The 15,484-nt window shown below is 37.1% G+C and overlaps 1 protein-coding gene across 1 annotated transcript; it reads right to left on the bottom strand.

The window, feature by feature from the left end:
* Positions 1–13,484: 13,484 nt before the first annotated feature.
* NPY1R (neuropeptide Y receptor Y1) lies at positions 13,485–14,794 on the bottom strand (the record flags this gene model as incomplete). The annotated part of the gene is made up of 2 exons (XM_081332272.1): positions 13,485–13,940; positions 14,099–14,794. The coding sequence occupies 2 exons, from the start codon at positions 14,792–14,794 to the stop codon at positions 13,485–13,487; spliced, it is 1,152 nt and encodes a 383-aa protein (XP_081188398.1).
* Positions 14,795–15,484: the final 690 nt, after the last annotated feature.

A 15,484-nucleotide genomic window follows, 5' to 3' on the forward strand; every position in this document is an offset into this window, starting at 1 on the left:
TTCCTTGATTTTCTCTTTTTCCAACAATATTCTCTTTTATCAACTTATCTTAGTACATTTCTTAGTATTTTGATAGATAACAATTGAATATAAACATTTTTCTACTATTTCTACAAGTAACAACATCAATATAAAGCTTCTTTTCTAATTGATCATCTTAATTACCTTGTCATAAATCCTGTTTTCAAAGTTCTTATTTAGATTTGTTTTCCCTGCAATGTTCAAAACATTCTTATCAGTTAAGATTTTCTCAGAGTTAATTACATTGAAGTATTTAAATCTTTTTCCTCATGCAGGCCATCCCAACAATTTTACATTCTGATATCTTAAAACAAAAACAAAAAATGAAAAGAAAAAAGAAGTAAATAGTATACTACTTGAAAAACATGTCCCTCTTAAGCTAAAATACATTTATATCCAAAATTTTTCTATTCTTTTTAACCATACTCAAACAAATGTTTAATCTTTAAATATTCCATCTAATAAATCCAATTATCTAATCTTTTAAATCTATTCAAAATATTCTTATCAATTGAAATTTTCTCAAAATCAATTACACTTAAGTATCTAAATCATTTCCCTCATATAAACCATCCATTTTTATAATTCTCGTAAAAAATACTCTGTTACTTGAGGGGCCCATTCCTCTTAAACTAAAATTCATTTATATCCAGAATTTTTCTATTTCTTTACCCACATTAAAACAGGTGTTTAATCTTTAGATAATCCATCTGATAAATCCCATCATCTAATTTCTTAATTCTAACTTTAGCCCTTTTTTTTGCCAAACACCTTTCCTAATCACTATGTTCCAATGGAGCAGAAGGTCTTCCCATAATCTTGTAGATGTTGTAGGTACAAGAGACAAGTCAAATAAGATGTTTTTGTAGGAATGTTTTGCCCCTTCCTATTCATTGAAAATCTCTTTCTTTCTTTCTATCTTAATTTCTCTTATCATTTTTTGTCTCTCAAGTTCTTGTAGTTCTCCTGACAGCTCTATAATCCATTTTGTCAAATCTTTTTTCTTGTCCTCAGACATATTTCACAATCTTGAAGTGTAGATTATCTTTTCCATGTCCGATATTTCCTCCAAGTTTTTCTCTACCTGGATTAAGTCATAATTCCTTCCATTGTTAGGTTCCATCTTTAAATCTCTTTCCCCTGGTTCATGTTAAATTGTCTGCTTTATTTGATCGCTCTCTTTATTTTCTGAGAGGGGTTTTTTTTGTGAGATTAAATTGAAGATGTGTTAATTTATATTTTCAAAGTTGTTTTTAATTTCCTCGTGGTTTGAAGTCATTGTCATTTGTATTAGTTGCATCATAGTATACATTTTCTCCTGGAAAGTATTTGTTTTTTTCTTGATATGTTCTTTCTGCAGATCTTTGATGTTCCATGATAGCCAAAAATCAAAGTTTTCCTTTCTCTGCAAACAGCTTTAAAGTCACAGTTCAATAAATATTTATAATTCAGGAAGATCAGTTTTTTTCCTAAAGTTTATAGTTCTCGCTTTGTAAATAGCTCAAAATGTTTTCTTTTCTTTGTTGCAGCTGTTCTCTGTTTAGCTAAAACATTGAAGGTCACAAAAACAGTTCCTGTATCAGAGCAGCTACAATTGTATATTTTCATCTACCACTAGATGTCAGCACCAGTTCATTTTTCAGTTTTCAAAACAAGCAATTACTTTCTTCTGTTTTCATCAATAATCTTTTAAAAAGAAAATCTTAATTAATTTCACCAATTTCAAACTTATCTAAATTTAAGTCATTTCATTTCAATGTATTTCTGTCCCCCCCCCTAAAAGTTTAATTCGCCACTTCCATCTGTGGGATGGTAGAGCAAAATTCCCCCTCCTTCTCACTTTCAGAGGATTTTTGCTTCTTGGGTTTTTTTCCCCCCAAGAAATTAATTATCAAGTAGAAGGGAGAGAATCAGTATTCTTACCCAGTTCCAGACACATTGTTTACAATCAAGCTTAAATTAGTTCTTTTTAGTTTCCGCTGCTTGTAGCTTGGGCTAGACTCTGGAGTGAAGCTAGCCTTTCTTCTGCTGGTTTCTAGAGGGCTTTTCCCAGATGACCGAAATGACCACCATCTCTCCACAGTCGGTGGGGGACCCCTCCTTTTTTGTTGCCTCTTTGGGGCAAATTTAGGCCCATTTAGGGTCCCCAAACAGAAACAAATTGGCCATAGGGTGTGGAGCCCCACGATCCTTCGGCTGCTGTGCTACTGCATAAAACTGGAAGTCCCTACTATTCCAGACTTCTAAGTGGCAAACATTTTATTTTCCCTTTTTTCATTTAATGCTAAAAAAAGCTGCTGTGTCTATATAATTTAAATGGATCTTTTATCAGATAAAGTAATTGGCCTTTTATGTCCTTGCAGTATAGGATTATTCCTGGAAATACTCAATATTTAATCTGGCGCAGGTTTTGTCTTCTATCTCAGTACAGGCCCAGGCTGCCCTACCACCTGTCTCTGCCCATTGTTGTTCCTGGAGAATGGGTTCAGGTGAAAAGAACTGTCACCTAGAAATACCAGTCCTGAGTGGTTTAAACCATGCCAAGTCCTCCTGATTTAAGGAATCAAGGCGTGAGTCCATGGAAAGTCCCATCATTCCCTCTCCAGTGACAAGCTGCACATCTGGATGGCTTGCAAATGAAATTTCAACCTGCCTCACCTGTTGAACTGTTTCCATCTACGTATGAGAAAAACCGCAATGGATTGGACTACCCTGAAAATCGTGTTCCTGGAACCTAAACTATGTATTGTAATATTTTTCTTCTGCTACTGTTGTTTCCCTCGTACCTTCTTTGGTAGAAGGAAGGACCATGGGCCCAATACTTTATGGCAGAAAAGGGAGTTATGTTTATAACAAGACTACGTATTCCACTTCCAAAGGGGCAACAGGGTCACTTGTTATGCTCCTGTCAATACAGTGTAGCTTTACCAACCAGTTTAAATCTGGACATATGGAGGAACATACAGACATTACCTTTTGGGGAAGAATAACACGAGACCTATAGACAAGTGCCAGAATCTTTTTTTTATGCATGTAAAGCTATTGACTATAATCAAGCTAAATGGTCTCAGTGTGGTGACAGGCCTACTCTTTAAATGCCAAATATGTTTGCACATCCTACCCAACCTGGCATAATCAAAGGATTCCTGCAATCCGGTATGCTTCAAGATAACCTGACCAATAGATTTTTCAGCATCATTTGAACTTGCTATCAATTGAACCAGATACAAATATGGGTTCAAGTTGATCTTCATGAACTGGAAACCACAACTGAGATTCCCTCGGCATCAGAGACTTTTTATTATTATTATTGATCTGGCCCAAAAGAATTGTTTCATTTTTAAATGTGAAGCTTGAGAGAACATCACTTCTTATTTTCATTTGACTTGGAAAAAAGGACTGTCCAGCCAAATGGGTCCTCTATTTCATCATTGTGACCCTTCACTGTATTATTAGACCCCAGTCCGACATTACACATAAGGAATATGTCAAAGAAATCATTGACAGAATGCGAAAGTTGGCTCATGTCCCTGTCCAGACATGGACAGGAGCACTGGATGTTGGAGGATGGTTTTGGGGAATGTTTGATAATTGGAAAAGGATATTTTTCATTGTGGTTTTGGCCTTAGGACAGTTGTTGTGTTTATCGTGCCTTATCCCATTTATTTAGAGAATGGTTAGATCCACTCTATCCAGACCAACGTTTGCTGCCACTCCTTTCTATAACGATAAACCAGCTAAAGCAATGATTTTGAAACCTTTACCTTCTGACTATATTCCCCTCTTCAAGAGTCCCTAAGCCTATTTGGCTTTTGTATTAGAAAGGGAGGAAGGAAGGGATTTTATTATACTTAAGCTTGATGTTAGTAATATTAATATTAGTAGTGATACTTTGTAATCATATATAAAAGGTAAAGGTAAAGGTTCCCCCGCACATGCGTGCTAGTTGTTTCCAACTGTAGGGGCCGGTGCTCATCTCCGTTTCAAAGCCGAACAGCCAGCGCTTGTCCGAGGACGTCTCCGTGGTCATGTGGCCAGCATGACTAGACACCAAAGGCACACGGAACGCTGTTACCTTCCCACCATAGTGGTCCCTATTTTTCTACTTGCATTTTACATGTGTATTATATGTAAGATTGTTAACGTTAAATAGTTAAAGCAGTTGTATTATCGTGAGGTAAACACCATGACAGCTGTCAAAACCTCCACAGCGAAGGTGCAGGCGCAGCCAGTTGACAGCTCTCCGCTGTCAACACAAGCACGGAACCACGCACGCGCCCCAGCCACGCGGACGAAGGAGCTGTCAAACACAGCCTACAGCAGATTGGCTCCTGAATCCCGGTGGGAGAAGAACGGCCGCTGATTGGACCAGCCGGCCGGCTGCCGGCTATAAAAGAGTGAAAGCCTAACACCTGTTTGTCCGATTCTGAATAAACCTGTTGATGTTAAGCCTGCTGTCTCTGAGTGGTCTGTCAGCCACTTCAACGTGCTTTCGAACTGCTAGGTTGGCAGAAGCTGGGACGAGTAACAGGCGCTCACTCTGTTATGTGGCACTCGGGATTCAACCCACCAAACTGCCGACCATCTGATCGACAAGCTCAGCGTCCTAACCCACTGAGCCACCGCATCCCTTTATTTGGATTGCTAACAAAAAATTAAGGGAGACTGATATTATTATTATTATTATTATTATTATTATTATTATTATTATTATTATTATTATTATTATTATTATTTATTAAATTTTTATACCGCCCTTCTCCCGAAGGACTCAGGGCGGTGAACAGGGCATATCTTAAAACTACAAAAATACAAAAGTTAAAAAAAGAATTAAATTATTGCCCACAATAAAAACAATAATATATATATATAAATATTAAAACCCTAAGTGATTCCCCATCAGGCCAGGCCAGCTTGTTCAAATAAATGGGTCTTTATCCCGCGCCGGAAGGAGCGGAGATCCGGTGCCATCCGGAGCTCAACCGGCAGCTGGTTCCACAAAGCCGGAGCGCCCACAGAGAAGGCCCTCCCCCTGGGGGCCACCAGCCGACATTCTCTGACTGGAGGCACCCTGAGGAGGCCCTCTCTGTGGGAACGCACGGGGCGGAGGGGAGTCGACGCCGGCAGCAGGTGGTCCCCGAGGTATTCCGGACCAATGCCATGTAAGGACTTAAAAACCATCACTAAGACCTTGTGTGCAATCAGCCCAGGTTCGAATCTCAGAAGGGTATGGCTGACTGATGAGAACAAATATGTTTGAAATGCGTATCAGTCTTCCTTAATTCTTTGTTAGCAATCCAAAAAAGAATTTACACACAGACACACAAACACACACACACACACACACATTTTCATGCTTTAGGTACAGGTGATTGCTTACATGAAAAGAGCATGGTAAGGGGAGGGGGGAAAGGAGTGGAACCTTTGGTTGTTGTGGATGAGTCATCATCTAGGAATTATTTTTCTGTACCTTTGGGTTCCTAGTACCAAGACCAGATCTCTTTGTTCTGGAAAGGTATAAAAGGTGGAAGACATCTTTCCTGGTTGTTGCCTTCATCTCTCTACCAGCCACGAAGAGAGATGTGGCCACCCAACTCTTATTTTGATCAAAATAAAAATTGTTTGCTTGCTGAAACCTTGGCTCAGGAGTTTCTTTTGGCTCTTTTAAATTCCTGAGTAATGCTGGGGCAATTGTGAGGCTAAGTGGGAAAGCTTACAGTGATATAAACCACACTGTTACTCATGCAACCCAATGAATACCTTGATTCTTCCTTGTGGTGTACAGTATAGTTGTGAATGTGGTCAGAAAGTGTGAGGTCTTATAAATGCATCTTGTAGGCCTGGGTCCTGTTCAATCTCAAGTATTTGATTACTTCAACCAATAAGATAATTTCTCTGTTCTTTCTGAATTGGGCCTAGAATCTTATTTCATTAATAATTAGTTTCCTTTCCTGCCTTTCATTCAAGTACTGAAGGGGCATATATACTATTCTATCCTTTTTTCACCACAAACCAACTTTGTGAAACTGATTGGGTTGAGAAGGAAGGACTGTGTCAAAATCACTGAGTTTCAACAGTGAAGGTAGACAAAAAGTTGACTGTTGTTGTTCCTAGTCCAACACCATAATAACGACACTATCCAGTCACTATTTTCAGTTTTAAATATAATTGCAAAAGATGAAAAGCAGATCTGGGGCTTTTGCCTATATGGAACTCTCTGGGTGAGTAATTCTGCTGATCAAATGATTAATCTTTTCCTTTTATCACTCAATCTATATCATCAATAATTCCAAACCCTTTAAAACATTGCTATAATTTGTATTTACATGTCTTTCTAAACCATAAAGGGAGTTCTTGGCTTTGGCTTAATTTATGAGTGGAAACATAAATATGGTTAACTTGCCAAGATTTATTAATACAGGATGAAGGAGAAATTAAGAAGAAGTTAAAATCTATTGACTGAAGAAGAATTTAGTTTACAATAATTTTCATAAACATAGTTTAATGTAGATGAAAGGACAATTGGAATTGAAAAAAATATAAAATGGAATTTCAAATGGAATTTCAAATATACAAATAATGAACATGTAAAAGCAAAAATATATACAATTTTATTAATATTTGAAATAGAAAAATGGGTTAAAGATTGCATGACAAAAAGGACTGCTAATTTTGGATATAACAGAGATGGATATTTGGGGATAGCCCGGGTTAACTAGTTCACAATGTGTCATAATCTAAGAGTCATTTTCTTAAAAAGAATATACCTTTGGCATTTGACAACAGGCAAATTATAAAAACTATATAAAGTTATTTCAAACCAGTGACAGAAATGTGAGGACATGAAGGACCATTTAGCATGCATGACGGGCTTGTGAGAAAGCTAAAATTCTGGGTACAAATTCATGTAATGGTGCAAAGGATTTTTAAGGATTATTTTTGCTAAAAAACCAAAACCTTCCTTACTGGGACTTATAGATGTCGAATAAGAGAATACTTTTGGTAAATTGATACCGTAAATGGCAACTGCAGCAAATTTATTATATGGAAGAATAATGAAATTTTCACTGTAGAGCAGACATGTCAAACACAAGGCCCGGGGGCCGGATCTGGCCCGCGAAGTGGTTTCATGCGGCCCGCGAAGCCATCTTGGAAACAGTGAGGGAACGGCCCCCACTGCCTTGGCCCTGGCCCAGAGACCCTCCTTCTGCCAGAGACCCTCAGATCTGTCCCACTCCTGCCCAGGCCCCCATAGGCAACCTTGATGCGAACCATGTAGAGCTGGCCACGCCCACCTAGTAGGCCATATGCACTCTAGCCACGCCCACCCAGTGGGCCACGCCCACCCAGTGGGCCACGCCCACCCAGGCCACACCCACCTGGCCCCTTGAGGGCAACCACTTATCCGGCCCTCAATGAAATTGAGTTTGACACCCCTGCTGTAGAGGAATAGATTGTGAAAATGTCAAAAATTTACAGAAATGGAGAAACTGACCTGTTTGTTCAGAGGAACGTTTTTTTTTTAAGACTAATAACCTTTTATGGTTTGGGTTGTTGTTGTTTTTTCTGAAGGAAAAAAATGGATGATTTATGGATCTGAAGACTAAGAAATATGATGACTAAATAAAAAGTTGAAGGGACTTGTAAAATGCTTAAGAGGGAGAAAAGAACATAAGAGTGTAATTATCTGTTGAAAAGAAAATTGGAAAACATCTATCTGTTTTCTAACTGGTTTCTTCTTTCTTCTTTCTTCCTTTTCCTTTCAACATTGTTTCAACATGGTTTACTGATATCACTGCAGTTGATTAGAAACACACAGAAGGCACAGAACCCGTGATTGGTAAACCATAATGATAGGATTGATAGAGCCATTACTGTCACAAATAAACAGATCACATTTTGGTTTTCTAGTTCCATTGGGGAATTGAAACCAGGTCAATTTACCAAATTAATTATGTGAATTTATGGAAACTTTACAATTCTTTTAAAGCAGCAGAATACCATCGCCCTCTGGCAGTGCAACAGCAAATTGCCTTGAACCTGAGGGGAATCTCAAAGATAAATTTTATTATGTTAATAAATATGTAAACTATTTAATATAGTAAATGTTCTTTATTTTTTCTACATTCTGATATGAAACTAAGAGATCAAAACAATATAGAACTATATGTATATATCCAAATAGAAAAAGGATTACAAATAACCATGGCAATAGGCATGAATCCAAGCATGCATTTGAGTAACTGATTGGTGCATCACTTTTTCATTCTCTGGCTAAAAATGCAAAGTGTATCTCTACTTAAACCATCACTGTATTTAATTTCTAAAGTGGGGGGAGTTTTCCAGTAATATCAGAAACCATGTTTAAACAATGTGGAAAGGATAAGAAACTGGGTCTTAACTATACCAAAGGCAAGAACAGTTAAACTCCATTGCTTTCAGTGGGAAGGTCTGGAACAAACGCTGTTGGTGAAAATTACCTCTGCATAGTATTGCCACCTTAAAGATATGTGACAAGGTAGCAATCTTGAGTACATTTACGGAGGATGAAATTATACTGAAATCAGGTGCTCTTGCTTTTCAATAAATATAAATCAGGTCCTCAGATCAGTTGGGTATAAGAAAAATCACACACACCAAAAGACAGTTAGAACTTCAATCCTTATTGTATTTGATTACCATTAGTACAGAAGACAGGATACAGAGCAGATAAAAATATTTCATGGATTACGCCTACGGTTTTTTAAAATTTCAGATGTTATGCAGAAGAAGTTAACTTTGAAGCAAGCAATAGCAAAGGCATGCAGTGGTATACATTTTATACTCAATCTTTATTCCCCCCCCCTTTGGAAATCGGAGATTACCCAAATGATAGAAAGATGCCAAATAAAAAATATATCTGGCCAAGTAATCATACAATAACACATTTTCATGCTCTGCTTTGTACTATTTAAAATATTGCACACAACACCATTCTGAGACTTTTTCAGATATAGAAATTATCAAGTATTTTTATCTTGTAGATCTCATTCTACATCCCTTCTTGGCAATTTGTTAATATATAAAGTTAGTCATCATTAGAGATAGCAAATCTGGCTGAAACAAATAATGAAATCCAACAAGCCTTGATGTAATTTTTCAGTCTTGGAATAGTTACCCAACCAGAAATATTCATTTTAACAACACTGATAACAAAATAAGAGTATAGTTGTTTGCTTCATTACAGTTGTATCAATATTGACCGTAGCTTGGCAGCTTCCTATATATAGTGGTAAATTGGTACTCAACTGCTTTGAAACTCATTTGGTACTCAACGTATTTTGATGCAAAAATTTTGTCCAGATCATTGTTTATTTGGTATTCAATGCACAAGCTAGAACTTGTTGGGGTTGGTTGCCTTGTTGGGGTTTTCATGAGCTGTACGCCATAATCATCACAATTATGACAAATCACGGCTTGAACTATCTTGCTTTGCATGTAATGAGTCTATCTCATATATTAGTTTCCCCTTTTAAGTTGCATTACTGAAATAAATGAACTTTTACACAATATTCTAATTTTTTGAGTTTTACCTGTATAAGGAAACAATTTTGGCAGAATTCTTGTTCAAAAGCTACAAGATATGGCAATGAAGAAATTCTAAAAAACAAAAATGGTTATGTGCTTTTCTTAACTTAGTTATAGAAAAGTGAAAAATAGGTCATGTCAGGAGAAACAATGAAGCTGAAGTGGTGTAAGAAATGTCTTTGCTAAAATAAGAAATAAATGGTAGTAACAACAATAACAATAATGCCTTGTGTTGATTGTTCTTTTAATCATAGAGAGTCACAAAGCTATCAGGTGAGAAAACAAACGTACAAATGAAGAGTGTCAAGAAAAAAGGGAAGATTGACAAAAATATGGTTGGAGAAAGAGGGAGGTGAAACGTTCAAAGAACAAAAGCAATGTATGAATCAGTATATGGGTATGATGGAAACTACATGGTTTGCAAAGTCAGAAGGTAGAGAGGGTATAGTGAATTGTGTTGGTTTAAATTAGATGAGCTTCAATTTCTTTTCTCTCCTGCTTTAAATTTATTTTGTTCTCTGCCTCTCATTCTTTTCCTGCCCTTTGCATAATATGACTTACCCTGAAAAGAAACGACATGAGTGGGAATGTATATACGAATCCATGCATGCATGCATATTTACAGAGGGCTACTTGATTCCCCATGTCCATATTAGAAATAGAATCAAGTTTACCTACGTGAGCAATGGAACCCACTGTGCATTTTTTCTTTACATCTTCCCCAATAAAGGCGCTTTTAAGTTCTCTTTATGATCAAAAACTAAGGGAAAGGGATTGGATTTTTCTGTGTGTGGGAGGGGGGACAATTATGGTAGACATAGCCATTAAGATTTCACAATAAAAATTTAAGAATACTGTATCATAAATAACAAATACAGCTTTTAAGTTTTCTTTATGATCAAAAACTAAGGGAAAAGGATTGGATTTTTCTGTGTGTGGGAGGGGGGACAATTATGGTAGATATAGCCATTAAGATTTCACAATAAAAATTTAAGAATACTGTATCATAAATAACAAATACAGCTGATGATAGATGAGCACATCTTAAGAAATTATTATCAAGAAAACCTGAAATGTTCTTAGTAAGGTTCTGACAGATTGAACCTCCAGAAACTTGTTGTGCTCTGTGAGATGCTGGCAACCCTACGGTTACAGCCTTGAGACGTTTTTCAGTTTCATGAGAATGAGGCAGGTTCTGCTCACTCATATCTCAATCCCTATATCGCTGCAGTTAGACAATCAGAAGCTCTAAGTAACTGAATTATTTTTCAAGCAGAAATCCTAATGAATACTGTGCCAGCTGCAGATACATGTATAACAAGATAAATCATGAAATCTGAACTCTCATTATCACTAAGTTGCAATTATGTTACTGACTTAGGATGTGAATACCACTTCTATTCATATTTTGAAAGAAGTGGAATACCATCTTCTACTTCTTTCAAAATATGTATAAAACAGCTTATTACACACACACACACACACACACACACACACACACACACACACACAAATTAGTCCTGTAGTGAATGGGCAGGCTAATTCTTTCCTTCTCCTCATCCTCAACAATTAGAGGTATCTGAGTTTCAATCCATCTCAGTATGAGCTACATGCCATGATCCCATACAAAGTCAAGGAAAACCCTATATTTCTGCTAGAGACAAAAATGGGCTGTATTTTTACAAGAAGGCTGAAGTTTGGAAGCAAATGAGGTACCGTTCACACACAGGCACAAGCAGTTTGAAATATAACAAATCCTTGGGGACATGGGGGTAGTACAAGAAGAACTGAGACAGATGGAATTCTCCTTCAGGAAAAATAGCTATCTCTGAAAGAACAAGTAAAAACCGTAAAACTCTAGGCCACCCAGAACCACTTGGTTGAAATAGCAAGCCGTAGAAATTAAATAAATGAGTTTAGCTATGACTATTCCATACCATTTTATGGGTCTCTGTATGGAGTCTAATTTAGTCTCTCTTGATTATTGTCTCTACGTAAGCTCAGTTCTTGGAAGTTCTATGCAAATGGCCACATCTTTAGGTCAGACTGTTTTGGTATGAGCAGGAGAAATACCATCTAACTTGTTCTGTATATGATTCTATTCAGTGGTGGGATTCAAATATGTCAACAACCGGTTCTCTGTGTGGATGTTGCTTCTGGAAGTCCATTCTTGGCCTGGGCAACAAAAAATTAGCTACCGGTTCTGCCAAAGTGGTGCAAACCGGATGAATCCCACCACTGATTCTATTGGAGAAGCCAGTTTAAACAGTTTTGTATGTGTTTTATATGCAATTACTTAAAGCTAAAAAGGATTTTTTTAAAAACTCTCTCTCTTTGACTATATTTCAAAATAAAAAAATTTTATCTGTCTTCTCATAACCGAAGAGGGGAAGGTGGAGGATGATTTACTAATCATTATAGAGCCAGGTGACACAATATAATTTATTTCTTTTTTTTATCATTTTCCCTTTTAACTTGCCAGGAATTTGTGAAGGCTATAGAAGCCTGACCTTTTTGCACAGGCTGGAGATTTTCACTAGACAGCCTAACAATCCTAAGAAAAGATGCAGGTACTTTATAGTGTAGACAAGTGCCTCATTCATGCTCCTGCAGGCTTCAAAATATATTTTTCAAATTGGTTACAAAGGCTGCACAGGCCACACACTTATGGCATAGTCACAGATGTAGACACAACTGCAACTGGATCTCCTTTTTTAAAGTGTAATAACTATCATAAAGAAAGAAACTCAGTGGGCCTATGATATTAAGGGAAATAGGAGACTTTTTCGCCACTTAAAAACACATAGCAATGACTATTTTTACAAAGATAAAGCATATAGGTTGTTCTGATCCATAATTCTGTTTACAGATACAACTATCAATGGAAGTGTTGAGTTATAAGTATTTAGAAAGACCATGAGTTACCTTAATTTCTACTGAGATAAATGCTGAAACTATCCCATCTACAAAAAAATACAATAATGCCATGATTATGACAACCTGCAAAACAGGCCTATTTAGTTCACTGAGAACTTTAAGAAATGCATATCCATCTGTTTGTGTCAAGTGTGAGAAAGCAGGAAATCCAGGCAGTTCAAATGAATATAAAAGTTTATTGCAAGCTTAGGTTCTCTACAAGAATCTGAACTACTAACGGTCAAAGCAAATTGGTGGTAGATAAGAGTCAATGGAATTCAAGGTGGGCTGGAGTTAGATCTCTTGTGGGTGCAAAGGGACTCAAGACAGGTGCCACATTTGACCCCTCCCTTGGGCTCAGCCTGGTCATCTCCTACAGTCTGATTTTAATGTTCTCGATATGTTGCTCCAAGAATATATGACTAAAACCGACCTAGTTCAGTATGAAAATAAAATTTAAATAGGTTTTATTGAATACTGTACAGCTTTTTCTCTTGGATTTTCAAAAATTCTATATAAAAATTGCAAAGACCTCTCTAAGCAGTCTCCAATAACTGGACACAATTGAATGGGGAAAAATATTAATAGCATATATTGTGCTCTCTCTCTCTCTCTCTCTCTCTCTCTCTCCACAAATGTATGTGTGCATGTGTGTTTGTGTGTGTGTGTTTGTGTGTGTGTGTTTGTGTGTATTTCCAGTAAAATGAATACTCTTTTAAATAATGTACTAAATTGATAGAGAAATATATCAGACACAAATAGGAAAAAACATTCCATGTTGAAAATTTCAGGCAGCAAAAGTGTTAATATACTTTACATTAGAAAGAAGTCTTCATTTAAAAATAGCAAACAGGCAACAAAAAATCAAAACAACAGCAACAGTAGGAACATGAAAATGACATTTCAGAGTAGGTGGAGGCAAAACAAATCTCTTTAAAATCTGGTGTTTGTTCATGAAACCATGTCAGTCATGACAGCAGCTATATTTTTTCATTAGCATGGTCATTAATTTTTTTAAAAGTGATAGGGCTGGCTTGCTTCAGAGAAGTCTTTGAGATATCTGTGTGCATTGTAGACATAGCTATTGTTTCATAGTCATCGACTCTGGTGTGGAAGTCACAGAAACGAAAGAAAATCTGTAGATCCCGTTGAAAGTTCTTGTTGAGGAACCCATAGAAGATGGGATTCACACAGGTTGAGATCATAGCTGTAAGGTGACAGATTAAAAACAGCAAATTATGGCTGCAGGCTGTAGGGAGAATTTCATGATTCCAGTCAAAGACTGTATTGAAGATGGTGAGTGGCAGCCAGCACACGGCAAATGCCACCACAATTGAGATCAGCATAATATTGATCCTTTTTGTTTCAGTGGATCGGTATTTATTCTCCCTCATCTTGTCCACCATGTTGCATCTTCTTTTTAAGCGAATATAGATCTGTGAGAAATAAGAATTCAGTAACAACAATGTAGGCCATATACTAGACGTACCAGTTTTGATAAGAACAAAGAACAATTTAAGCCATATCCTAGAAGTGCCATTTTGATAAAAACAAAGAACATGCAAGATATGTGACAAAAGAAACTCTTCCTTACCTTTAAGTAGCAAATGAATATAAAACAAAGAGGCCCGAAGTATTGTATCATCAAGAGAATAGTAGTGTATGACAGTCTGGCTGACTCCCATGGAAATGAATCCAAGCATACATATTTTCCCTTGTAGTCCTCTATGGTTATATTAGTGAAAGGTTCATCAGTTAAAACATGGTATACTAGGAAAGGCAAAGATGAGGCTATCGCTAGGATCCAGATGGTGGCAATTCCAACATAGGCATGTCTGTTATTAGGCCTCCAGCCCCGAGGGTTGATAATCAACTGATGGCGTTCAATAGCTATGAGGACCAAGGAAAAAACAGAGACTGTGATAGAGACACACTGCACAAAAGGATTAAGTTTGCACATGGTTTCCCCAAAAACCCAGTGGTCCATTAGAGTATATACAAATGTGAAAGGAAGACACATGATAGTTATGAGGAGGTCTGAAAAGGACAGATTGACAATGAGAATGTTGGTCACATTGTGCATTTCCTTTTGCTTCAAGATTATAATAATTAAGGCCAGATTTCCAGAAATACCAAGAAGGATAACAATTCCATAAGCCAAGGCCAAGGTGAATACCATTGCCAAAGGCGCATGGCAGTCAATGTCCTGGAAATGTAAGAGTCCAGAAGCCTCATTGGAGACATTCCGAATAGAATTATTTCCTGTGAAGGAGAGAAGTGATGCATTCATATTGGGTTCTTCTCTAGCTGGGATCACACTGAGCAACAGACTAAAACTTCAATAGCTTCTCTCAAGAAGTCGATGTTTTTTCTTCTCATTACACAAACCACAGGTGGCCGACAAAAGGTGCAACAGAAATGTTCATTCCATTGATAAACTTGAAGGATCTGCAAAAAAGTCGAATGTTCACATATTAATGTTTTAAGGTTATACCGAAAGAGAATTCTATAGGCATTTACTCAGAAGACTGCCCTTAGAGTATTTTGCTGATATCAATATGCCATTATTTTCAATAGTGAAAGCGTAATAACACCAAGAACAATAGCTGAATTAACATCATGAAAGAACTACAGGATTAATGTATTAATTTCATAGCCTAAGTTTGTCCAATTCCCACTCTGTTCTTCCTAAAGCATCTAGATAAGACTCTTATTGTTATTACTGCATTTAATCATAATTCATATGCCTAAAGTCAGAAAGTGTTATCACACTAACATTCAATAACAGCAAATCCTCTTCAGGAGTGGAAATCAACCTAGAAATAAGGAGGAATCTTCTCACAGTGAGAACAATCAGTCAGTGGAACACCTTGCTTTCAGAAGTTGTGGGTGCTTCATCACTGTAAACTTCCAAAAAGAGACTGGACAGCCACTTGTCAGAAATGGCATAGTGTCTCCTGCTTTGAGCAGAGGGTTGGAC

This window comes from Vipera berus (genome assembly GCF_964194415.1).
Source record: "Vipera berus genome assembly, chromosome: 7".
Classification (NCBI taxonomy): domain Eukaryota; kingdom Metazoa; phylum Chordata; class Lepidosauria; order Squamata; family Viperidae; genus Vipera; species Vipera berus.